Here is a 27,078-nt window from a genome sequence, read left to right on the forward strand (position 1 = left end):
GTGAAGACATTGTTATGTATTGTGACATAGTAAGTTTTATAGAAGCCATACATTTCATTCAAATATTATCTGCAATGTAAGAATTGCTCTAGTAGATCCAGATGGTGTAGTGGTCTGTTGGTGATGGCTTGTTAAGGGCACCTCCCATCTTCATCCATCAAGTCTTTTGGGGGAATCCTCTAGGCTCTTAGTAAATTTTCCATTATATTTATACAAACATATCCTATATCCTTTATTCCTTTTCTATACTGCACAGAAATCTTGATTCTTTATCACTTACTCAAATAAAGGACAGGTCAAGCTGAGCTTAAAAGGGAAGAGAAACTTCCTCAATTCCTAGAATATAGGAAACTAAACTGCAAAAAAAAAGAAAGGGAACATTTTTTATACACCTACCGTGCATTCAGTGGGATGCCTGTATTGGGAAGGAAAGAGGAACTTAAGTGAGGGAGGGAGGCCTCGTTTTGTTCATTGTCTTTGGTAACTATAGTGGGAAAGGTTAGAGCAAGAGAACTGTGGCCGTTAGCAGAGCTCCCAGGAAAACACCACCTGCTCTCCGCCCACCTCAGTGTTGTACTGAGAGTGATTACAGTCCTAATTGGAAAAATGCCTCCTACTAAGACACTTGATGCTCTACACAGATAATTAAAGCACAATAATAAACAGCAATTAGGAAGTCATAAAAGAGAAGAAAAATGAAGTAACTAGTATCATTAAGTAGATGCCCTTCAACTGTATGATATTTTAAATAGATGACTATAAACTCTTATTAACTAGTTTTTTAGGATCAAAACTTACAGGAAAAAAAACAGGTTCATTAAATACCTACATAATCTTAAAACCCCAAAATTATATGCATATAGCAAAGAAGAATTATATCACAATGTTTGTATGTATAATTTATTAGATTAAGTGCCTATAGCCTCTTGTTTATGAGAATAATAAATACCCAGTGTTTCAACAAAGAATGCATACAATTGAAATACTGAAACGACATTTACTAACGTAGAGCTAAATGTGGTATTTCCTTCTGTTTCACAAAAACATGATTAGACATAGGTGTCAAATGATTATAAAAAACAACATAAACCAAAATGCTATTTAATAAGTAGAACCTCATTGAGAAGCTAAGATGCTTGAAACTTAAATTCAAAGAAAATGATACCTATGTGTTCATCTTGCACATTTGTTCCCTCACACTATAATATAAAGTAGATTTTCATATTTCTCATTATAAAGAAATTATCTCCTGAGTATGTAGACATTTTAAAAAACTTCAGGCCTAAACTTCTTTTTATCGTAAGTTTTAAATGGCTAGAGTTTTGGTAAAAAACCATACTTAGAAAAGTGAGCACCACTTTTTTCATTTCTGCCATTTCAAATGCAGTATTCTGGGTAAAACAGAACAAATAAATTTGTAATCATGTAGATGCATGAAGGAAATAAAAGTTCTTAGATGTCAGATGAAAAAGGGAAAACTAAGTTAAGCATAAGCTCAATAAAACTGAGCAGCCAAGGTCATAGGGCTGGTGGGTGGGGCGGCTTTCGCACTAACATGGGGGTTGAAGCTGGGAGTATTAGTGGCCTTTCTGGGACTTGAAACTCGGCCTCACAAAAGGTAATTGGAACTGAATTCACTTAAGCTTGGTCTATAGAAATGTCCCTTGACAGTGAAATAGTGGAACAGGCTTTACAAAATTCACCTGCAGGCCAGGAGTGGCAGCTAGAAAATTTTCTCTTTCCCTTGGACCTCTTGGTGGGGAAAAATTAGCACACTATGAGGAATCAAAGCCCTCAACCTCTGTGCCACATGGGAATGGGGTCAGTTTTATTCTCTTCTTATGTGCTAGAATTCTTAACAGGCCAGGCAAATTGTATGCCCACAGGAAGGAAAGTATAGCCTCAACTGAGAAATTATATAGACATAAAAATGTGTAATTATAGAAATTCTAGAAATAAAAGTATGTAAAAATGTATAATCATAAAAATATGCTTAGAAAATAAGATAATAAAAAATAAATAATAGGGAAAATGATACAACATAAGACACTATATTAAAATAAAATAATAATTTCTGGACCTGGAAATCAGTAAAATTTACTTCTAGAAATAAAAAATATACACAGTCATTGAAATTTAAAATTCAATAAATAGTTGAACAAGAGATTAGAAACTGCTGGATAGGAAATCAGAAATACAGATTATGAGGAAATTAACTGTGAATTGATGTAGGGGATAAAGAAATAAAACTATGAGATGCTAAGTGGCATGGCTGATTGATAGAATGATAAAATTCAACGTAAGTTTATCAGAAGTTGCTGCAGACGAGACTAGATAAAACTGAGTAGAAATAATATTCAAGGACTAATGAAGGAGAAAAAAAATTAAGAATTAAAGAATCCCTGGATGGGTGGCTTAGTTCGTTGGAGCATCATTCCATGCACCAATGGTTTGCAGGGTGTCCTGGTCAGGGCTCATTCCTAGTTTGCAGGTGTGATCCCTGGTGGGGGCAAGGTGCATAGGGGAGGCAACCGATGGATGTGTCTCTCTCATGTAGATGTTTCTTTCTCTCCCTCTCTCACTCCCTTCCTCTCTCTCTAAAATCAATGAACATACCCTCAGGCAAGGGTTAAAAAAAAGTAAGAATTATACACCCTCAGTGTGTAGAAGAGAACAAAGAAATCCCCCACAGGAGCTCATAGTAGAAAACCTGACCACCTGTCAAGATAGAAAAAAAGTTTTAAAGCTACAGACAAATATCAGATCATTGTTAATATTTACCATTCACAGTCTAACTTCATTGAAAAAATGCTTAGTGATTTATATACTCACAAAAGAAAATATCGAACCCAGAAGATAGTGCTAATGGATTGCAGAATATGGGAATCAATCTATAAAATGCAATAGCATTTCTACACACTCGTGATAACCAATTAGTAAATGTAATATAAATATTTGGAATAGCACAAAGCTATATGATGCCTAGTAATAAGTATTTTTAAATGGAGATAAATGTTTAAAAGATTATCAAAGACCAAACTTTGGGAGATAGTTAACACCAAGCGCTGATGAAAATCTCAGAAAGCAGAAATGCCTGCCACTGTTGTTATTAGCATGAACTAGTACTACAATCTAAGGAGGACAATGGGCATTATCTAATATTATTAAAATACTGAAACCCTGTCAGCCTGCAAATTCACATCTAGATAATCTCCATAAAGAATCTCATATAATATGTAGCAAGAAGCATATAATAGGTGTTTAATATAGGACAACTTGTTATAATGAATATTAGGAAAAAATCTAAATATTCACAGATCAATAAGAAAAATAAAGTATAGTATGTTTATATAAACTGATATAAGAAATACTTCAAGGGAGTGAAATAGGATCCACATGTGCAAGCATTGATAAATTTCAGAAACTTAAAAAAAGAACAAAAGTCATTATGTTATCATTTATGTAGTGCAAAACATAAAACAAGTCTGTATTGTGTGGACACACATATAAATTTAAAAATGTTAAATACACTGATATATGTATTAATTTCAGAAGAGTAGTTAACTCTAGAGAACTAGGGAAGGGAATAGGGTGCAAGGGAAGGGAGATTCAAATATATCTAAATAATATTTCTTTAAAAGTATATCTGAAGCTCACAGAAAAAAATGATAATATTTTAACCTTATTTTTGGTGCTTTAAAAATAATTCCTAATTTAAATTTTCTATAATTAAAAGAAACAAAGATTTCTTTATTTAAAAAGAGGTATATGAAATTCTTAATATAATATTAACTAGTATCACCTTTACACATAAGATTTTCTGTTATATCCTTGTTTAAACAATTATATTAATGAACATTATCCTAATTATATTTAAAAATATGAAAACAATGCTAGCTCAAGACACAATAATATTTACTAATTTTGTGCATTATTAAAATTTTTTAGATATCTATAGCTTTTTGTGAATTTGTAAGAGAGAAGCCAATCTCAGATATATAACAAGTCAATTGAATGTAAATGCTATTCTGACTCTTGATATTTATTTTAAGTACCACATGCTAGAAACTGGCTCTTTTGAAGTTTGGTGTCATGTTATCCATTAAAGGTTAGTTGGATTGCAGGCTCTGAAAAAATAATATAGATTGACCTTGATCTAGGCAGGAACATGTGCTTCTACTTTTATGAAAGTCTTAAAATAGGGAGATGAATAATGACATGAAAGACTAGAAATCAAAGTCTGTATTTTTATCTTGCTTTGCTTTAGGTTTTTTTATTGCCCTTTTCATAAGTCCTTATTGACTTACAAGATTACAGATCTGACTTTGGCTTAACTCTCCAGAATGTTCTTGAGCTTTGGTCACTGTTTTCCAGCCTTACATTTCTCGAATCACCAAACTCTTTCTAAATTTGGAATGTTACAGATTCTGTTGAAGCTGCTGGGGAAACCTTACCTGTTTCAATGCTCAGCTCCTCTTTCTCAGCAAAGCTGCCCCTGATCCCCCAGTACAAATCATTCTTCTGCCATAATCACCTGAAACATCTTTTTCATTTCCTTTATGATCTTTTCAAAATTTGCAATCCTGTTTATTACCTGTCTCATCTCTGTGATGCTATGGATCCTATATATCATCTTCATCATTGAGTTATAAAAAGATAACCCAGTGGCTCAGACATAAAAAAGGAGGAATAAAGAGAACTAAACAATCGTGAAAGTTTGACAGTCTTTTAAACTGTCTGATTCCTGTTTTGTAATCTGGAAGATAATGACATTAAAATTTAGCTGCTTAACTCTAGGTGTAGTTGCAGCATGGAAGCCTTGTATAAGCATAAAGTATGTCATAAATGTCTTCTGTATTATTTTTACTTTTTTGTCTGTTAATATTGCACTTTATAATAGAAATAAGTTCACATTCTCTTCCCCCAATAGGATTTTCATGGTGTGTGCTAACAGTTTTATGGGTGTTCTGATCTCCCTCTTCTTTTCTATTTATGCACTGGAATGATCACCTCATTATCTTGTTAGACTTGGACACCGGGCATTTCTATAGAAGGAATTCAGTTTATATATTTTATCCCAAATTTAAGTTACAGATGTAAATTTTTTAGCATAAAAAGTATATGTGGGAATTTGTCTCTTGCAACAGCTACACTTCAAAATATTATGTTAATCAATTTGTAATACTGAAAGTTGAGCTTTTGAAAAGTGAGAACTAATTTTAATTTACTTCATTCTATCTTTCTCTTTGCCACCCAGCAACTTTTATTTTTTAAATTTGGAACAGGATTTAAAAAATAAGCACTCAACAAATACCGCTAATTAGCTAATTATCCTTCTTTTAACGTTGTTTAATGCTAGGATGCATTAGAATGAGGCCACCACAGAGGAAAATATGTAAGTGACTACAAACACACCCTCTAAAAACAAGTATAACTGCAAAATTCCTGAAGCAATTATCACAAAATTAACTTAAATGTCACTAGAGGTATTTCTGGTAACTTTGTCAATATAATTCCCACTTGACTAACAATCACAGTTAAATATGTTCTGCTGAAGTTGTACCTAATTGATAAGAATGCGGCTTGGTGAGAAATAATAAAGGGAAACTATTGTGACTATTTCTCTAGAGAGAAGCTATCCTGAGGGAACTATAGTAAAGAGAAAGTTGATGTCAACCCAACAGTAGCTAACCTCAAGAAGAAAAAACCTACTAAGGTTTTCCTAATTCAACTTTGCTTTTAGGGGGAAAGAGTAAGAAAGGAAAGAAAGGGCATTTCTTATAAATTTTTTGTAGGGTAGTCCACAACATATCTAGTTAGATACTCAGCTGAGTATATTGAATATGTTTCTAAATCACAAATTTTGTCCCTATTGGTATCAAAGGAAATTTCTCATAAAAACCTGCCCATAAAGTTGAAGGTTCATTCTGGAAAATTTAAGTCCTGAACCAGTCATATCAAGTCTCCCAAGAATGAATCGGGAATACCATCAGGGAAGGCTTCACGGGTGACAGTTGCTGCTGTGTCACAGAGAAGTTCTGAAACAGCAGTGATCCGCCTAGGAACATGAAAAAAGAATTGAGACCCAAGCTGCCAAGGTCATGCATATTAACAAACTACTAGAAGGTGGGGACTTTGTTTCTATGAATGTACAATTAAAAATCCTGACTACTATGCTTCTGTGTTTGAATTGTGCCACTGTAAGACATCTAAATCACATTATCAAACTTTGATGTTCTCTAGTAATCATTGTTTTAAAACTATTGTTTTCAAAGGAAACTTTGGAAATACAGTTCTAAAGTCATAAATTGTTTACATATTTATCTCCTCAAGGGAGGTTGGGAAAGGAAATAGAAAGTAAAACTTGATATCACTAATTAATTCTATACATGTTGAGACATGCCCAGAAGCAGAGATCTAAGTGAGCTAAACAGATTTTCTCCTTGATTTTCATTTTCCTACCAGCTTCAAAAGTACTTCAAGTAGGTCATAAAAACAGATATGTAAATAGGCACTACGTCCACCATGTTTACTATTTAGTTTTGGTTTAATATTTGTCTGTAATAAAGCCTGAGAAAAATTAGGACCAAGCACTTTTCAATGGAATGATTAGGAGCTGGTACTCACACTCACTAAAGAAAAAGTATAGTACAAACTCAGGATTAAAAAACTAGGAATCTGGTAACTTAAGGTTGTGGCTTTAAGCTGACTTGCTTTGCAATTGTATGTGAGGTCTATTCAAATCTTGAGTTGATAATTACTTTTGATGAAGGGTGCAGTGAGTGAATTGGGTGTGGGGAAGTAGAAGAGGATTAGCTTGAGAACTTGTAACAGGATCTAAAACATATTGACTCAAAGAATGTCACAAAACTACCAGTTGGTAACTTGTTTTTTATAAGTACAGACGTCCTATTATCTTTACCATGGTGTGTTGGGGTCCCCAAGACCACACTCAATTTCAGTGATTCACTAGAAAGACTCACAGTACACTGAATAACTGTCGTACACATGGTTTTACTTTATTGAATATAAGGATACAGATTAAAGTCATCAAACACAAAATGTGTATAGGGAAGAGTCCAGGACTAAGTACAAATGCTAGAACAGTACAGAGAATGTTTAATTCTTCCAGTAGCAATGTGTGATTACACATGTAAAGTATTGCCAAGCAGGGAAACTTGTCCAAGTTGTGGTGCCCAGACTTTTACTGGGGGTCAGTCAGGTAGATAGGGAACACTTACATGATTGACTTTAACTCTTCAGTCTCCAAAACCCCCAAAGGTCAAACTGATACAATGTGGCCAAGGCCTCAGTTGAAAAACCAGGCATCCACCATAAATTACATGTTTGCATAAAATACCTGGTGTGACCCCCTGCCTGGTGTACAAAGACAGCCCTATCAGGCGGGAAATTCTAAGGGCTTATAGGTTACCTCCCATGAGCTGGTCAAGGGACAGACTTTCAATTTGGATCGTGCAGGATTTGAGCAGCTCAAGCCTGCTGAACTAATTCTTACTGAGCCAATATGCTAATGAAAGTTTTCTGTGTTCCGGCGTCTCACGTTTCATAGACATTTGCCTGCTACTACCAGTTTAAGTATGCCAAGTATAGTTCTGTTGATTTATCTCCTGCTGAATAACCTTTAAAGACTTACCAGTTCCTAAGGGAAACTGTACAAATCTCTTAAGATAGCCTTAAATGTTCACCATGTGAGGTCAGGAACCCTGGAACCCAAGAACCAAGTGAAGTTCCTGGCATATAGGGAATATTGAATACATGTGTTTCAACAGAGTACATAATGAATGAACCTTCTATTCTTTGGATTATTTCCTGTTCCCAATATCTTTGATAACATGGCTTTCTCATTCTATCTCCTGCAACAGACTGAATTTTTTAACCATGCTTCAAGGTTTTGGTCAAATTCTGCTACTGTCATAAAGCCTTTTCAAACCTTCATAGCAGGCATTTTAGCCCCTTCGCTTCTGTGTTTTCCTAATTTAGTTTATTTCTGAGATGCACTTATCGTGGTCCACCATGCATTATAGTTGATTAAAATTACCTTTTTACCAAACTCTAGATGTTGGCTTTTAAATACAGAGACCTTGACCCACCATTCTTTGTAGTTCCTGGAATTCCCACCCTGATTTGTTGTTTTAGGTCATTAGATAAAATCAAATATTGCAATTATTTAATTATAATTTTTTCAAGCTCATATTTCCAGTGTAAAATGGAGCTAAGAAAAATGTAACTCCTGTCTCCAAATCTCTTGTTGAATTCAGTCTGAATCTCAGAAAGGTGATATTACAAGCTTTCAAATTAGAGTAAATGAAAGGTAGATTAGACCAAAAACGTAAGAACACAGTGTACAGAACAGCTGTACTGTGTCCTCAGTGGGATAAGCTAAATTATAATTATAAATGTTTCATCTTTCCTGCCCGTGTACTCCTCTGAGGATGCTTTCAACCTCAGGGCTTTGGGGATTTATTTGTCACCATAGGTCTGAAATTAGTTTGATTAGTTTCGCTGACATCCATGATCTCAAAATATCTGAAATCTGCCTTAGAAATGAAAGCTTGCAAGAATTTCAGTGGCAATAATTGAGTTTGTGTACATATCAACATGCTAAAGTTTGACACGTGAGGCAGATCTAGAGACAGCTCTCTGTTTAGGCCCCAGCAATATAGAGGTGGTTGAGGTTGTAAGTGGGTCACAGAAACTAAGGGTCAAAAAGTTGATTTCAAATAAGCTATTCTCTTGGATACAGGGAGAACTTCTTTATTTGTTTATTCTTTCACTCTATCTCTTTTTTCATGCTATTCCTGCCCTTTTTATTTTTCCTCCTTATGTTAATCACGTTCAATCATCCCTATCTCCTACACAATCTTGGTTTATTATAAAGTATTTTTATTAAACATCTGCTATGTGCATAACATTTTCCTATGCATGAAAAACAAAACCTCTAAGAGATCCACTTAAACTTAATAACATTTTGTTAAGCTGATGTTCAGTGTTCTACTAGGAACGCTGGTACTCTAAAGATAGGGTAAACATAGGGTTTCTACTTCAGAATAGATTATGGTATATAGCTGGAGCGAACAATCTTAGAAGAAATAGCTGTACTTTTTCTGTGGTTATAATAGAGCAGTGTATAAAGGGCTATGAAAACAGTTGTGCAAGTAGTTAATTCTCTAAGGAAAAGGAAAGTTTTAGAATTGAGGTAATAAGGGAATTCAAGGCAAAGGAAAAATGTAGAGCAAATACATACATAGGGAATATTAAAAATCTGTTTCATGGAAAGCAAGCAACCTTCATTTAGAAGTTATTAGCCAAGTTTATTCTTTAAATGGAAAGTTTTTACCTTTCTATTTTTTGTTATACAGCTTTCCCTGGGCAAGCCCACATTGCGGGTGCACCTACAAACAACTTCACTATACTGGGGTAGAGTTAATAAAACGAATCTGAAGAACAGGCACCAACCGAGGATTGTTTTGTCCTGTAATATCACTGTATGATCAACTGGCTAACCGTTGTATTAAAGAAAAGACTGTGAAAATTAAACAGGGACAAATTCCCTCCTTTTCAACTTAACCTCTCTATGGAAATCCTGTGACTGTTTACCCCAGTTTCTCTACCTGTCAGATTCTTATGTTTCTTCAAATGTATGCATTTTTAATATAGGGTGTGAAAAGTACTTTACTATGTGTATAATATCAATGTTCTATTATATATCCATGTATTAGGTCAATGTCTTGAACTAATGTTTTGCCATGCATCATGTGTTCTAAGACAAAGCAGTTCGATAGCCACTAGTCAACCAAACTGATTTTAGTAAGTTTAACTTACTGCTGTATTTATCATAACATTAACCCCACACTCTTGACATGCAGGAAAACCAAACGGTAACTTTCACTACTGTAGGTTAGCGTCCAGTGTTCCTCCCATTGGTGCAATTAGAAAGAATAAAGCTTACTAAGGAACTTTCAAACGGGATTTTAAAAAATATGATTAGACTTTAAATGTTTTTGAGAGGTAAAACGAAGACTATGCAGTTTAGATTTTCCTTACACAGAAACAAAGACAATTCTTAATTTCGAAGGGCCCCTCTGTTGCTAACACACTTTTCTACTTCTAGGAGAATGTTGAAGGAGGAGACTGCAGCCGCTGCAAACCTGGCTTCTTCAACTTGCAAGCGGATAATCATAAAGGATGTGACGAGTGTTTCTGCTCTGGGGTTTCCAACAGATGTCAAAGCTCCTACTGGACCTACGGCAATGTAAGCAGCAGCCTTTTAATTCCGCACTCTGTTCCGCGGGCCTTCTTGCTATTGTTGTTGCGTTCTTTTGTAAGAAATTAAATTTTTTTCTTGTAGTGAGCTTCTACTTAAAATAATCATGGAGGAGTGATGTGATTTTCTTTCAAATGCTATTTGTGTATTTTGATCAAAGCCTTTAAGGTTTTATTTGTAATAGTGTGCACTCTTAGAATAAGTAAACAAAAGCCTTTTCAGTATCCATGATTAATATGTGAAGCAGTAATGAAGTTAATGTTCTTCTAGCCCCAAGGGAAGGTGATTCAATAGAGAAAGCATCAGATTGTGATATGAAGAATAACATTATCCACTCACCAATATTTTTGATATACAAGTTAAGAAAAATTGCTTATTATTTCTCTACATAATACCGCCAGCTTTTAGTTACTATTTGATGTTGGGTGGGTCCTTTCATTGTTAAAAAGGGGGTCACTGAATTCGGACAATATCATTATTCTTAGTCAATTTAAAGTTTTGCAAATTATTGCCTACTTGGTAGTTACTAGAATTTTCTCCCTCTAACATAAACATAAAAATGTTTACCTTCCTTCCTTCAATGCCCACCACACTCATTTCCTCCCCATTGTCTTTTCCACTGTGCAGAGACAGTTATCTGTCCTCTTATAGGAGAGGTAATGAGAGGAAAATGGGACCTTCAGGGAATTACAAATGGCGGGTGCAGCTGCTCTGAGGAGCACCGAATAGCAGGAAACAGGCTGGAGAAAGAGAAGCCAAGAAGGGGAATGAGAAACTGTACCATCCAGGGTTTAGTATGCTAAGTAGTTGGATTCTTACACCTTAAGAGTCATTGAAGGGTTTCAGCAGAAGAGTGATGAGAGTAGTGTTTTACAAAGATCACTGTTTCAGCAAACTGTCTTCCTTCCTTTCAACTTTAATCAGCTGACTAATCCTTAATACAACTATTGCACTTCTTCTCTGTCTGTATTGCTTTTAAGTCAAGTTTGAAATATTGTAAGTAGTTTCTGATTGTTCTCTCATGTCTAAAATTGAACCTATACACACGCTATCAAATGTGTTACTTTTGGAGTAGAACACATAGAACCAACAGCAAATGGGCATCTTGTGTACCTTCCTCCTTTTGTTTACAGCGCCCCTGTTCCAGACAGCCTCATTACTGTATCAAAGTGTTATGGTTAGCAGAGGAACAGGGGAGGCACTCAGCCTTGGTCTTCAGAAACTGGGGCCGTTGATACTTGCACTTCAGTTAGTCTTCAGGGAAGAACTTCCTCTCAGTCTTGCTGGGCTGTCTGAGAATGTCTCGAGGGTAATGTTAGAAAGGGAAGAAAAGAAAGTGAGTTGTCCAGCTCACAAGGACATTTTCACAGGGCCTCACTTTCTCTTTTGACTGGGGCATTCTCAGCAATTCTGCAGCTTTGGGAGATACAGAATCAAATGACTTCTACATAAAGACATTGTAAAGAATATTTCATCCACATATAATCACCATTACCAGTTTGTTCCTTATCATCTCCAACACCAAGCAGCTCACACAGGTCTAGTGGACCACCGGAGCTGTAAGCCTCAGTGCCCAGTGTTTTATCCAGACCTGACAGTTTAAATTAGAAATACAGCTTTATGCCTGGCCCTTGCTGGAGTATAAAAATAGAAAAGTGAGTAATCATATTCCTCACTAAGTAATCATATTCCATCATTCCTAATCCGTCTGTACAGCTTCTTCCTTTTCTGAGCCAAGGATCCAAGAATATGGGTTCCCATAGCACTTCGGACTCCATGGGAAGGAGTAGGTACAGTATTGTGAGCTGTAGCCATAGCAACAGTCTGGCGCATTAAAGTGTTTTTAAGTCTCAAAGTTGAAATTTAAATAAATTGGAAGGGAGGAAATACTGAATGAAAAGCCATCTTTCAGGCACTTGCATATTTTATTTCTTCCTCTGCTTCACGAATTCATAGGTAACACCTTTTGAAATAATTTAGTCTATAAACTATAGGAAATTACTAGTGGAGTGAAAAATATGAAATTCAAAATCAGACTATCTGATAATTAATATAGCATTTTAACCATTGTGTAATTTTGAATGGATTTCTATTACTAAGGAAGAGTATTTGGAATCATGATTTTGGGGGGTATTATTTTAACTGTTGTTCAAGTACAGTTGTCTCCATGTTCCTTCACCTCTTTCCCCCACTCCCCCACCCCACCCTCCACCCTCAATGCTTCCCCCCTCTGGCTTTGTCCGTGTGTCCCTTATACATGTTCTTTGACAACCCTTCCCCTCCCCCCCACTTTTAAAAAAACACTGAATCAATAAAAACAAATTATTATATAGTAAGTACCATCTAAATGTCTACAAACATCAAAAGAAAAAATAAGAACCTATACTGAACACATATGACAAATTTAGTGATATTCACCAATCTCACATTTTTGTGTAGTTTTTGCTGTTTTTAATTTCTAAATGAATGAATACTTCAGGAATGTGAAAGAGAAAAGAAGTGGATGCATTTTATTTTTCTCAAGTGATGATTGTGTATGTTTTTTTAAGATACAAGACATGAGTGGCTGGCATCTCACGGACATCTCCGGCCACGTGCGAGTGGCGCCCCAGCACGACCCCGAGCGCCCTGAGCAGATCAGCATCCACAGCGCAGAGGCCCGCAGAGCACTGCCTCGGGACTACTTCTGGAGCGCGCCAGCTCCCTATCTGGGAAACAAGGTAAGTCCATGTGGTGCTTGCTGCTTTGCTTGAACAGATCAATAAAAGAATGGGTGTATTTATTATTTGTTTAAAGAAGGATAAGAATATCAAACACGTGCAGTTTTAGATGGGAAGAACCAACTAAATTAGATTTAATTGGACATTTTTCCCACATCCTGTGGGCCATGGCTTCCCTTGTTCACCACTCTGCATAGTTGCCGTTCTGTGTAAACTTTTGCATCAACAAATGAAAAAACAAATTAAAGAGGGCATTAGTTTCTTGCAAAACAAATTATAGATATTTGAAGACTCTGCTTGGTTTTACTGAAATAGCTGTTGTTCTAGAGTTGTCCGTGGTGGGATATTTACTGATGTCTTCATCTGTTTCTGTTTCATTTCAATACTGAGATTCAAGGGAGCTGCTTTTCTATCTTATGTGAATATTCATTAGAAATGAAATTTATTACAGAACTAATTTAATACGTGCATGAAGCTTATGTAAACAACATATTTTCTGGAGCTCAGAAGGAGAACTACCCTAAAAGACATGCCAGATTGGAAGCACATGTTTGTTTTAAAGCCCACACACACATCAATGAAAACATGCACAGATAAATGTACGTGGTAGCCTCAGAAGTGCAGGCACTTTTTTCCAGTTGTGAATTAACTTTACCTAAACAGTGCCTTGGCCTTTATTATTTTATTTTGCATATTAATTTGTTGGAAAAAAATTGATATAGTGATTGTATAATCACTATAGAATTTAATCACTATTAAATGTGAATACTTGCTTGTTCTGTGGAAGGTAATACCTTGTCAACTGATAGTTAAATCATCCTAATTACACAGAAAAATCCCTTAGCAAACTGATGCTTTTTAAGTGTAGTTTTTACCTATAAAGATACAGAGTTGCTTTTGAAGAAATTTTTACTGGTTAAATAAGTAAAAATACATTTAGAATTAGTGGTTCTTTTGTCATGGCATGTGAGTCTTGAGATAGAAAAAAGTAATAGTGGTTCTTATGTTAATTTGTAATGGGGAACTGGTGGTTTTAGCAAATTGAAGAAATTTTAGCTCATGGCCAGTTTTCTTATCTTTAACAGTCTTTACAATGCTACTATGCAAAATATATAAATTAATAAAACACGGTTTTCAATGATGGGTATTTTAAAAGAGACAGTCTATGTTGCATAAAATTCTACAGCTGCAATAAAAAACTAATTAAGTGTTTATTTGCAAGGTCCATTACAATAAGTCATTCCATTCTATTCTATTTAGGAAACTCCTATATTCCCAGTAAGAATTAAAGAACACCTAAGACTTGAATGTCTACAGCTTAAATTTCCCAAAAAATAAACTGTCCAGTTGTTTATTTTCCTGCTCTGAGGAGTTTAATAAACAGCCTTGGGTCAAAATAAGATGAGTTTCAGAGGTCTTATTTTTCTTAATGTAGTGAAATTTATTTTAAGATGGCTTATAATAGAATATTCTTTACTGTTATTTCTGAACATTTCTTCTTTGGTCATATGCTTTTTCTTTCTTTTGGCCGAAAATCAAACTGACAGAAGGCAAACAATCAAATGGGATATTAAATAACATCAGAGCAAAGAATTTGGACATCCTGTTCATAGTTGTTGGTTCCCAAAGATAACTTTCCTTATCCTGTCTAAACTGTTCCCTATAACCACCCACAATGAAGCACTTCACATTCCCCTACAGATTATTTCCACATCAAAAAGCTGTGCTCTCCTGTGCTTCAATTTCCATTCAGTGAACAAAATAATGGTAACAGGGTATGCAAATGGTTTGAATATGGAAGACATCTCTTAATGTAATGTGGAAGCCCTCAGTGGTTTACTGTCAGATACCTCAGTATGAATGAAACAATTTGCCTTAATAACTGGACCATATAAATTTTTGATAATACCAATAATACTGCAAGCTCTCACAAATTACCACAGTACATCTTAACTGTCATGTCACATCACGTAAATTATAGTCACGATGACATGCTTAGCTTGGTTGATTTCTTATCTTGCTAAGGAAATGGAAAATTGTAGGGCCTTGTTTGCAAATTCAATAAAACCACTTTTCTAAAGAGTTGAGGCTAAATTCTTTATCAGTAATTGCTGTTCGAATCAGAGCCATTGCCAGAATCTGACAGAAATAGTATATCAAGAAACTAGTGCATCTGCTTAGATACTGAATTTCATTTACATTAATGACGAGGAGGCTGTGGGTACATAATTCCTCCTCTGCTTTTTTAGTGTTAATTTCTAAGTTGAAAAAATATTTAGGAGATGCTAATAGCATCTCCTAAATATTTATATAACCAATTTTCAAACATGTTTCCAGTCAGCCACTGGGTTACGAGGCTATGTGTAACAGAAAGGGGAGGTGCTGTGCTGTGCATGTTCTACTGCGATGAAGATGCTGCTCGCCCTTCTTCCATTTTTGGAAACCTAACCCCAATGAACAAAACCCCTGTGAGGAGGGATACGCTTTGCTAGCACAGAGGTCTGTCTGATTGTCATAAAGCTCAAGAACAGTAGGCAGCTTACCAAAGGAATATTTTTTTGACCAAAGGAACATTTTTATTGACTGCAGTTTCTTTTTTGGAGTTATGAGGAATACATAAGTGAATTACGTGTGTATGTGGATCGATGAGGCCTAGAAAAACTTAGCACAGTTTTATATTGCCCATTTAAAAACTTTACGCGATCTTAACTGTGAGTTAATTCCTTAATAGCGATCTTGAGAAATGTTTTTTTTTTCTCTCATATGTGAGTGAATATCTAGCAGCATTGGCACAATCAAGTGTTAATTTTCTCTCTTCGTTCTAAATAGTGAAGTCAGGTACCCGCAGGGCTGTATTAGGCACCGTTTCCTTTTCAAACTGCTTGGAAATGTTAATGCTGGGTTTTAGGGCATTTGTTTAAGTGTGGGGCCAGGCAGGAATGGAAGGAGCTGGAGGACAGAGTCCTGCTGCTCTGCTACAAGGTTCAGCTATTTAGGAGCAGTTGTGAATTTCAGAGTTGGAATAATTTACTGCTTTAGTAAACTAAGTGCTATTGGAACACTGAAATAATCATTTACTTAAAGTTACCCTAGTGGTCTGAAATAGTGCAGCTTCCAAAAGCAATTCTCATCGCCGCTGTAAAGTTCCCAGAGAATCTGGCTTGCCTGTCTACTGTTCCCGCAATCCCACTAAGGTCTGAAGTGCTGTCTCTGAGTCTCTGAGCATTATTAAATTAATCCTATGTGATTTGTTCCTTACAAAACAATGCTTATTTCCTACAACATTATGTTGTCTTTTTCTGTTTCTAGTTTAAAGAAGCTACTAGGCTGTTTCATGTAGTTGCCAAGTATACGCATTGACTAGCTTAAAATGCACATTATGAGTCTGCTGACAAACAGCATCTGGCTTCCAAAAGTAATCTTTGGTACTTCTTTGTTGTGCTTGCTTGACTCTCAATGCTACCTCTCAGATCCCAAATTAAAGTGATGGATTTGAAGGAGAGTGATGTTTGAGATTTATAAGACAAGGTAGATCTTCTCACATAAAAGGAGCTTAAAAAATACTTTGTGATTAATGCTACTTACGTAACAACGACAAAAAATAGTTTTAATAAGTTTCCTCAGAAATGACTCTTGAATTGGGGTTTAAGTGGAAGTTGGAAGATGATTTCAATCTTGGTTTGAAAAAATTAAAAACTCACTAACAAGCATGATCCACTCTCCTTTTCCCAGCAGAAATTGTACTTGTGACTTCTTTGCTCCACAATCCTCAAAAATTATTCAAAAGTTAAAGTCGAACCCTCTTCCCTATCCTTAATTCCTCCAATTTAAGTCTTCGGTTAATTCAGAGGGTATTATGTATGCCTAGAATGGCATGACCCTAAAGTGAATAGAATAATCTCTGAATGAATTTTTACTCCATGACTCAGAGCTCATCAAGAATGATGTGATAATGGAGTAGTACCAGGGAAAAGACCTATTGCCTAGAATAAACCAAAAGCATTGTTAGGCATCTGTGAGAAAATATATTTATTAAAAACAAAAAAAAAAAACAAGAACTCATTTATTGATCATAGTTATGGTAATGTCTAGTACACAAAGTTAGCCCACTTATGAGGACTCAAGGTCATATATAAAGATCTCCCAATCTCACATATCCTTGTAATAATATTATCTTTATACTTCTAATGAAATTTATGAAGTACTAATTCTAATATCTCAAATTATTATGAAAAATAATTTTGATATCCACATGCATTATTCTGTTTACAGTGCCTTCTAATGAATTACAACAGGTACAAAGATCAGCTTTTACAATTGGTCAACTGAATAATTACTAAATAGGGGAACATTCAGTTTAATAATTTGGTAAGAAAAATTAGGAAGTTTCCTTAACAGTACTTTCAATATGAGTTGACTTTGTGACATGGAACCAACAAAACTAACATAATCTAGAACTACATTGGTAAGAGTTTACCTATCAGGTCAATGGAAATGGTTATACAGATTCTGCTCAAAATACATCACTGACAAAATTCAGCTACCCATACTCATGAAAATAGATGCAAACATCCTAAATAAAGCATAAATAATCTGAATCCATAGTGTATAAAAGTGGTAAAACTCAGTTGGCCAAGTTACTTTATTGTAGGAGTTCAAGGTTGGTTTAACATCAGAAAATCAGGTTAAGTATCTATCCACATTGAATGGCCAAAGAAAGAGAAAAATAATATTTCAATAGATACATAAAAAGATATAGATGAAAATAAATAATGATTCATGATATTTTAAAAATTTGCAAACTAGGATTGGGAGGCAGTTCTTTAAGTACTGAAGAGTATTTACACAAAAGCAAAGAACTTTTTAAATATCTTATTTAATACATAATCTTCAAAGAATTCTTTAAGATCACAAACATGAAACAGTTTTCACCATGACCAATTTTATTCAACATTGAACTAGAAGATCTGGTCAGTGCAGAAAGATAAGAGGTAAAACATGGAATAATTGAAAAGAAAGAAATAAAACTCTAATTTGTAGCTAATATGATTATCTGCTTTGTGAACTTAAAAGATTAATTATTAATAAGTGAATCAGAGAACTATACACAAAATATATAAAATTCAATTTTATTTCTTTACATCAGCAAAAATCAGTTTAAAAACCACTTTAAAAAGAAGTCCTTTAAAATAGCAAAAAATATTGAAAGTACCAAGGAGTTAGTCTTCATGGCAAAGCAAAAGGCCAGGAATAATCAAATGAATTCCTAAATGAAGCTGGAGATGGAATTTTAAGAAAACCCTAATATAAAGACTTAGGACTTATTTTTAAAATATGTAGTGATTAAGGCAGATCATGGTTGGTGTGAAAATAGATTAGTTGGTGTAAAAGATCAGTGGAACTGAAAAATAACCCAATAATATTCCAAGTATATATGAATACTTGCTTTGTGACAAGATAGATATTATAGATCAATGATCATAGGATCAGCTGTTTAACAAATGGTTCTGGTTTCATAGTTATCCAAAGAGAAAAAAGTAACACTTTCTGCCCCATACCTTACATTACACATAAAAATAAACTCTAGTTGAAACAAAGATTACAGTTTCAAAAATCATACTAATAGAGCTTTGTAAAGATAATATGTTAAATCATTGCTTCTGAATATGATTAAAGAATGAAATCTAGATTTACTTACCTGCCTTAAACAACAAGAAAACTTGAGAAAAAGTGTGAAATAACAGTTATTAGACACTGGACAAGAGATAAAGTAGGACTGTGATCCCTGAGAAAAAAACAGACAAATGAGGTGAAGCTACAACTCTCCCAGATTATTGGCTGGGTGCAGTTTCCAAGGTGAAATGTGTTGTTGCCAGAAAACCCAACCAGCACAGTCTGAAGGACAGAGCTTGGAGCTCAGGGGAGCCAAGGAAGCTAGGATTTGTGAGAAATAATATTAGAGAAGAGGGAGCTGGAGAGAGAGAGAGAAAGAGATCTAGATTTCTCTAAAGGTGTAAAGGTAAACCTCCAGCATGGATGACTGTTAAGCTGGATGGGGAAAAACTACCCAGGTCTGGTGACAGAACTGTCAAAAAGTGGTAAGATAAACAATTCCCAGAACTAACATAGAACTGGTTGTATTGTATTTTCCCACTGTCTTTATAAAAGAGAGGACATCAGTTAAAGCACTCAGAGAGTGTCATCTTGGTAGACGGGCTGAACTAGCCCCAGACCACAGACTGCTCCAGATTCACTCTAACAAATCTTGAAAGCAAGCCATAGAAGAAGCCAACTGATCCCCAGTAAAGGAACTCATGCCAGAGCAAGTACTATTACCATGTAATTAATTACAACAAAATCCAGCACCCAAATATGTAAATTCATCATGTTGGGCCTCAAATTAAAGATTACAAGGCCTATAAAGAAACAGGAGCATAATAACTGTGACCAGAAGAAAAGTTGGTCAATTAAAACAGACAAGAAAATCACGCTAAGGTATATCCAAATCAAATTATTAAAAAGGAAGGGAGGGAGGAAAGGAGGAAGGGAAGGGAAGGGAAGGGAAGGGAAGGGAAGGGAAGGGAAGGGGATGAAGAGAAAAATCCTAAAAGAGAGTTTTTGTTTATTTGTTTTAGAAATAAAAGCTGAGATACTTTGTCATCAACATATCTACACTAGAAGAAATGTAGAAAGTTCTTCTGGTAAAAGGACTATGATACCAGATTGAAATTTTTTCCTACCAAAAGAAATTAAGAGCATCAAAAAGCTAAACAATAATGCTTCTCAGCTGATTGCCACCCAACACAGGGTCCAGAATAGTCATCTCTTTAGGGGCATGACTTAGCACAATAGTTATTGAGTGAATAACAAAACATATGCGCTTAAATTAGAAAGCCAGGTACTTTTGTATCAAGTTTTCTTTGAAATTGTAAAAAGGAAGACTATGCTTTAACAAGAGCATAAAAAAGCCTTCCTTCTGCAACCTCTATTTTTACCTCAGAACTAAAGAGAACAAAACCAGCACCACTATAAAAGAGTTCAAACAAATCTTAATGTAAAACTTTACTTTTTTTTTTTTGCTATATCCTTTTGGTAACATTTTACAGCTGTGTTCTGTGTGCAGAGAACCACAGGGAACCAATGTATTTCTGCTTCTCATGTGCTAGCCCAAGTCCTTGGGGAAGAAACCCCAAGCATCTGTCTTCTGGCCCTTAGTAGAGCAGAATCACCAACTGTTATAGTTCAGTAGGGCAGTATTATGGCCATTTCTGAACTTGTTGTGGTCAGAGCATTTTTACTGCTACTTTTTGTTTATCTGTTTGTTTGTTCATTGTGTTAATTGTTAATAGTGGGAAAAGAACGAAGTGGTAGGGAAGAATGGGATACAGGTATAAAGGGAATATGACCTGAAGACACAGGGACAAGACAGCCAGGGACAGAAACCTAGAACAGACCTTCCTTCATAGCCCTCAGAACAGACCAGTCCTTTGACACCTGCATCATTGACTAGCAAAGTAACACATTATTTTCTTTTTTTCTTTCCTAATTAGACTTGATTGAAAACAATTATTTGTGCAAGGGGAGGCCCTGGTCAGTTATATTTTGTGTTTTAATCCTTATGCCTTTTATAGATCTGATTCAAATGCTGGACAGCTACCTTATTAGTTCTGTGATCTTGGACATAGCCCATAATTTAGTTGTCTTACTTTCATTATCTGCAAAATGAGAACTCCAACATTCCCTCAGAAAAAATGTTCAGAATTCGCAAAAATGTCCTTCGCACACAGAAGCTGTTCAATAAATGTCATTTGCTTTGTGAATTTCTGTAGTTGTGTGCTGCAGTCATTTATATTGTAGGTAGTCTTACGAGTATATCAATAAGTACATTTGCCAAAGAACTCTGTGTCCTGCCTCTTTATCGCTATCTGACAGAGCATCTGGACAATCACAGCGGGTTAATTTTAGCACGTATGCAGATTATGTGACTTAAATAGAAGCATTGCAACAACGTGAAAAATTAAATCAGTGAGCTAGCTTTGTGAGACCTGCAGAGTGTTTTGCACTTAATCTTGAAGCCACCAAAATAAAGCTAATAAGCATAGCTTCATGGCTTCATGTCTTTGCATGCAAATGATGTGATAAGTATCTCACTTTTCCTGCTTCACTGAAAACCTAGTGTTTAAAGGAATTTGAGACTTCTGCCCTTCAGTAAGCAATTAGAGAAGTCAATATTATAAATCTAATGAGCACAATCCATATTCTGTAGCTATAATGTAGCAAGTTAAACACAAAGTCATGAAGGTGGAGCCTAACCTAATGTAACTGGTGTCCTTATAAAAAGTAAAAATTTGGAGACAGATACAGTTAGGGAGATTGCCGTGTGAATATGAAGACAGCCATCTATGAGCCAAGCAGGGACAAAGCAAATCCTTCTCTCTCAGCCCTCTGAAGGAACCCACACTGCCAACACTTTGGTTTCAGACCCGTAGCCTCTAGAACTGTGAGGCAGTGACTTTTTGTTGCTTAAGACACTCAGTTTGTGGTACGTTGTTTTGGCGGCCCTAGAAAACTAACATAAATAATAAAATATCAATTATTTTGAAAAAACCATACATTTCTTTGTTGCTATAATTTATAGCAAACAAAAGGCTAATCTCTCTAGTACCTAAAGAGGTTGTTGAAACTGATGAGATAAAGGCCAACTGTACAACAGAAAAATGGGCAACAGATATGAATGAACCATTCATAGAAAAGAAAATACAAGTGGCTCTTCAATGTATGAAATGACACTCAAACTGACTTTTAATATGACAAGAACACTGAGAAATCATTTGTAATCTACTTTAGAAATGTCAACAAAAAGGATAACATGCGATTACTGAGACTTTAAGAAGATGAAGATCCTTATAACAATTTAGAAATCTTCACTAAAGTTACAAATATGCTTAAGCTTTCGTATTTCTCTTATGGGAACTTATCCTACAGGTATATATAGATATGTAAGATGCAGTTATCCATTCATAAATGTTTGTGATAGCTGCATAAATATCTATTACTGAGAGACAGAGAGTTTGGGGTACATACATGCAGTCTAACACTATAAAACTATAAATAAATAAATAAGGAACATTCTATACTGATATGGAATGGTCCAAGGTATATGGTTAAGTAGCTAAACCTAGAAGCAGAATAGTGTATATGTGACCATCTGTTGTATAAAAAGTAGTGGAGAAAAATAGTATGTATTTGTAGATGTCAGGTTAGTTAGCTTTTTAGAGTAACAGCTGCCATTTGAATTGAGGTGAGCTTGCCTCAGAGACTGCCTACTGCTCCACTCAAGAACAGAATGTTGATAAGATATTTTAACTAGAACAGCTCTTACTTTTATATTAATCTATTACAAACTATTATTTTTCTATTCTAGACTTTGTTGTAAAAATTATTGCTTTCATATGATTACTTAATAAGTGGTAAGTACCCCAGTCTTATAAGCTAAAAATTGGTTGGCATGTTGAATTTATCACAAGAATTCAAATAGGACATTTTGTTTTGAAAGTTTCAGGAAATTTTTATTATCACCAGGACCTTCTGGGGAAGCATAAAGCTTAACTTTTTATTCCTGAGGTCTTCTCATCACTTCTAACAGTGGTACTTGAGTCGAAGCAAATGCTCTCTCACCTTGCTTTTTCTGAAGTTCTCCCTCCATTACCTGGGTCTACAATCTGACATTTGCCACATGGAGAAAGGAGCTATGCGATAAGAGTCCAATTGGAAATGTGATCAATTATTAAACAGGTACTTTGTTGGGTGATTGAAAATTACTTGCTAAAGAGTGCTTATCTCCTCGAGGCACGTCAAAAGCTAACGGAATTGAACCAATTAGACTGATTGTCTCTTCAATGAGTTGTGACCTCTCGATGGTAATAGCTTATTATGATGATAAATGAACCCATCTCTCCAACTGAAGCCTGAGTATACACTTCAGCAGTTTCCTTGAATCATGAAGCCATTACCTCTCAACTCCAGATCGGCAGCAGTGACAGCCGTGAGAGCAGAGAGCGTGCACGCATGACTAGACTCAGATGATTGTTTTACTCAGATGAATATATTTACAGCTACTTCTGAAAAATGAGACCTCCTCTGCATTGTGTGCTCACACCCAAAATGTTCACCACATGATGCATCCTTTATAACGAACTCCCTCCTGGCTACATCATAGTGATATAACTAGGTTTTTCTTTTCTTTTTTTCTTGTTTTTTTTTTTTTTTAGTTTTTATTTGATATCTTCTCTTTTTTTCTTGTTTTTTTTTTTAAGTTTTTATTTGATATCTTCTGAATTCTTCATTCTTTTTGGTCTCCTGATCGAGTAAATTTTAAGAATAAAAGTATTTTCTTACATGGAATTTGTAATATACACACATGTGTCTTTTTAATCATTAATTTAATCTGGTTCAATTCTGCCAGATTGGGGGAGCCACTCAGAGACTCATTTTTATTTGTAGAGAACTTTTGTAAAGATTTTTGATTTGAGAATCACACAAGTGTAAATATTTTCGTTTTTGATTTCTTATTTTAAGAAAACGCCAACATTTTTTAACTAGTTACTGAAGTTTGACATCAATTTCCCTATTCTGCTATAGTGATATTTTTCATTGGAATAGAATTAGAGGTGAGTTACTTTTCATATTTATAACAAAATACAATCTTCTAATTCCTCACAAGTATTAGACAGAAGTCAGCTGCCAAATATATTCTTGAAATGACCTATTGAGCAAGCAAAACTAAGTTGATGAAGTACTTCAGTAAGTGGAAAACTAGTCACCTTGAGAGGGCCCCACAGTGTCTTGAAAGACAAAGATCAGGGGAAGCCAGTCATGAGTTTAAGGGGATCTTGCACTGTAGGCAGTTGGGCTGAATTTATGAATAACTTAGCCTTGGATATGTCCCAAGAATAAGGCAAAAGTCTTGGATCAAGTATTGAAGGGCAAGCAATTAGTCTGTATGTAACAATACATTAGCTAGTTTACATGGATCACAGTTCAGGAACCAGGTTTTTGTGGACTACTTCTGCAGAATTGTTAAAAATGGGGTTGAAAACTATGCTTGCTGCAGCATTTTTTAACACAGAAATCGGGAATTGTGTTGACTTTAGTTCTGATAGACCGCAGCTGTGCTATTATACTGCAGTAGCTTAGTTTTTCTGTGCCACTGTTTCCTCATGCATAAAACGAGATAATAATAACTCACTTCACAGAGTTATCATGAGGATTAAATGAATTAACAAATAAACAACACTCAAGACAGTGCCTGATAAATAATAAGCACTCAGTATTAGTCATTATTACTAACTCCAGCTGGGCCTAGTTTGAGATCAGACATTATCCATGGAAATTTTAGAAAGGTTCCCCACAAACAAAGAAAAAAAGAAGGGAAGGGAAGAAGGAAGGAAGGAGAAGAGTAGGGGGAGGAATGGATGGAAGAAAGGAAATGAATAAATAAATAGAGCAGCAAAGAGAAAAGAATAAGAAAAATTTCCCATATATATTGTTTTCTTTTCTTACTATATCTTGATTTAGAAAGTAACTATCAATAGAGCCACAGGGCCACCTCTTGTTTGGCCCAGATCTATCAAGATGTGGTCTGGTCGTCAAGTGAATTCTTTTTCTCCAGTTTCCATCTTGGCCTGGGCTTAAAGTAGTCAGCCTCTGTGTTCTGGAAATAAGTCTTTAATGAAATGGAATTGGAAACAACCCACAAACAAAAAGCTTTGCAGGCCCTTAACGGTTCTCCAGGCCATTTACTGCCTTAAGCTTAGTTTTATTCATCATCACAGTGAAAAAAAAGTGAGTAGGGCATATTTTTCTTATATCAAGTAGTTCTAAATTGAGATGTGATGACTTTGTATAAAGGTCAAAATGTTTTATTTTACCTTTTCTTTCAAAGCAAATATAGCAATAAAATTTGATTAGTGTTTATTCTTAATTTTTCTCTAACTTAGAAACTCTTTTGAAACTTTATAAACAGGAGACAATAGAACAATTTAACCTGTCTCATCATCTAGCAGTTATTTAGATAATGGTGGCTGGAATACGTTTGAAAAAAGAAATAATTTTTTGTTGTGCCAAACACATGGACTTTGTGTCTAGCATATGACACTTAGGCTAAGGAGAATGTAAACTATGCTAGGAATGAACCCTGAGACAGTGTGATCCCATAAGATTTAGTAGGGCTGAAGTTTGAGTCCATGTTCCTGACTCATATATTTTTACTTAAAGGAAACATGTTAAGGGCTTCAGCAGAGCCATTAAACTAAACCCTTCTCTTAAATATATTTTGTATTTATTGATTTTCAAGACAGACAAAAGGGGGGGAGAGAGAGAGGTTTGTTGTTCCATACATTTAGGCATTCATTCATTCATTGGTTGATTCTTGCTTGTGCCCTGAACAAGGATTGAACCCACAACTTGGCATATGGGGAGGATTCTCTAACCAACTTAGCTCACCAGCCAGGGCTTAACCCCTTCTTTTAAATCCAGTTATTAGCCAAAACAGTCTCATTTAGAGTCATAGGGAGTCTTTATTGAAAATGGAGATCAATGACCCTTATCCTGGAATCACTTAATGAAAACATCTGGAGGAAATGTGTGGAAATCTACATTTTTAACTACTTTCCCAAGTGATATTTCAACCACAAAATTTTGAGGGCCACTTTTTTTTACTATTGCTTATTAAAATTACTGATAATTAATTAAATATCTGTTCATGATTCTCAAAATTTAAACTTCCCAAAGCAAAAAAAAATTTCCGCACCATGCCTTAGTCCGAATTCAGAAGTTCACTTTCTTATCTACTAGTTTAGCCTGTACAAGGGGACCTTAAAACTAACCTTTTTAGCCACCACAAAATACACACATCCAAATCTATTTATCCATATCATTACACACAGAAACACACAACACAAATAATACACATTTACATAGGAAGAAAATCTCAGAAAGTGACTTTTTTACGAAATGGGAAGTGTGAAGTGCACTGTCATTAATATCTGGAATGAGGACTCTTGGCAGGATCAGAACATTACATGAGGGTTAGGGCCAGTTTCAGGTTCTAGAAGAGGTTCCAGCTCTTCCTGAATATGTGTCAACAGTTTTGTAACTTGAGCCCTGCTACCCACTGTTCAAGTGTAAGTACAGTGAAAACCTTAAACCGCATTGGGCCTCAATTCTTCATTGGGGAAGTGGAGAAGGAGTAATAATTTTAGCAACAATATCTGTTTTATAAACAAAATCTTGATTAGAACATGCAAAAACAAAAAAAATGGTTCCAGTGGGTGACCATGCTGGTGCAGTTATGGCAGGTGGCAGGGATGGCACTGATCCGGTGATTGGCAGGGCCAGTCCTCATGGTACTAGGTGACAGGGCTGGGAGCTCTGTCTGTATCATATCCCCATGGCCTCATCTGTGGTTTCCCCAAAGAAGCCTAGGTTTTGGAGAAATCTGGTATTAACACAGACCAGAGGAATTAGAAGGTCTCCTGCAAATTGCAATTTTATAATTCTAATACCACACGGAATCACACAATCATCTGACTACTGACAATGAGATAATAACTATAAGAAATCTGATAAAGTGACTACTCGACATTTGAGAAAGAATTGTTTCTCAGCTACTGTCCATATCTGAGGCATTGATGATACATAAGCCTGGCCATAGGAAAATGAGGGATATGTCTGAGCAAAGTAAGAAAAGTGACTCAAGACACTGAGCAGCTGGTGTTCGGCCAACAGTATTTCTTACCTAGATTTCAGAAAAACCCATCCAGCTTTGTCTCTACCTCTCACCTCCCCAATCCGATACTACTTTATTCACCTACCTGATGGAGGAAGATCTTTATAAAACTCAAATTTGATTTTTTTCAATCCCCAGTTTAAAATCCACTGTTTGAAGGATATGGTGAAATCTCTGAGACCATTCTAGACTTGGAGCTCCATTCTGGACTTGTAGCTTAGGAAGGAACCCTGTGGGCCAGCCATGAAAATGTCCGCAAGGATCCCGTGCCCTCTCATACTTTC

General features: G+C 35.5%; 1 protein-coding gene across 4 annotated transcripts in view; it reads left to right on the forward strand.

The window, feature by feature from the left end:
* Nucleotides 1-27,078, forward strand: part of LAMA2 (laminin subunit alpha 2) — a 516,934-nt gene that overhangs the window by 227,176 nt on the left and 262,680 nt on the right. For all 4 annotated transcript variants that reach the window (XM_036024687.1, XM_036024688.1, XM_028508983.2 and 1 more), the window contains exons 11-12: nucleotides 10,133-10,273; nucleotides 12,835-13,005. In XM_036024687.1, coding sequence (XP_035880580.1) covers nucleotides 10,133-10,273; nucleotides 12,835-13,005 — 312 coding nt within the window. The remainder of the gene's footprint in view (nucleotides 1-10,132; nucleotides 10,274-12,834; nucleotides 13,006-27,078) is intronic.

Source organism: Phyllostomus discolor, chromosome 4 (genome assembly GCF_004126475.2).
Source record: "Phyllostomus discolor isolate MPI-MPIP mPhyDis1 chromosome 4, mPhyDis1.pri.v3, whole genome shotgun sequence".
Classification (NCBI taxonomy): domain Eukaryota; kingdom Metazoa; phylum Chordata; class Mammalia; order Chiroptera; family Phyllostomidae; genus Phyllostomus; species Phyllostomus discolor.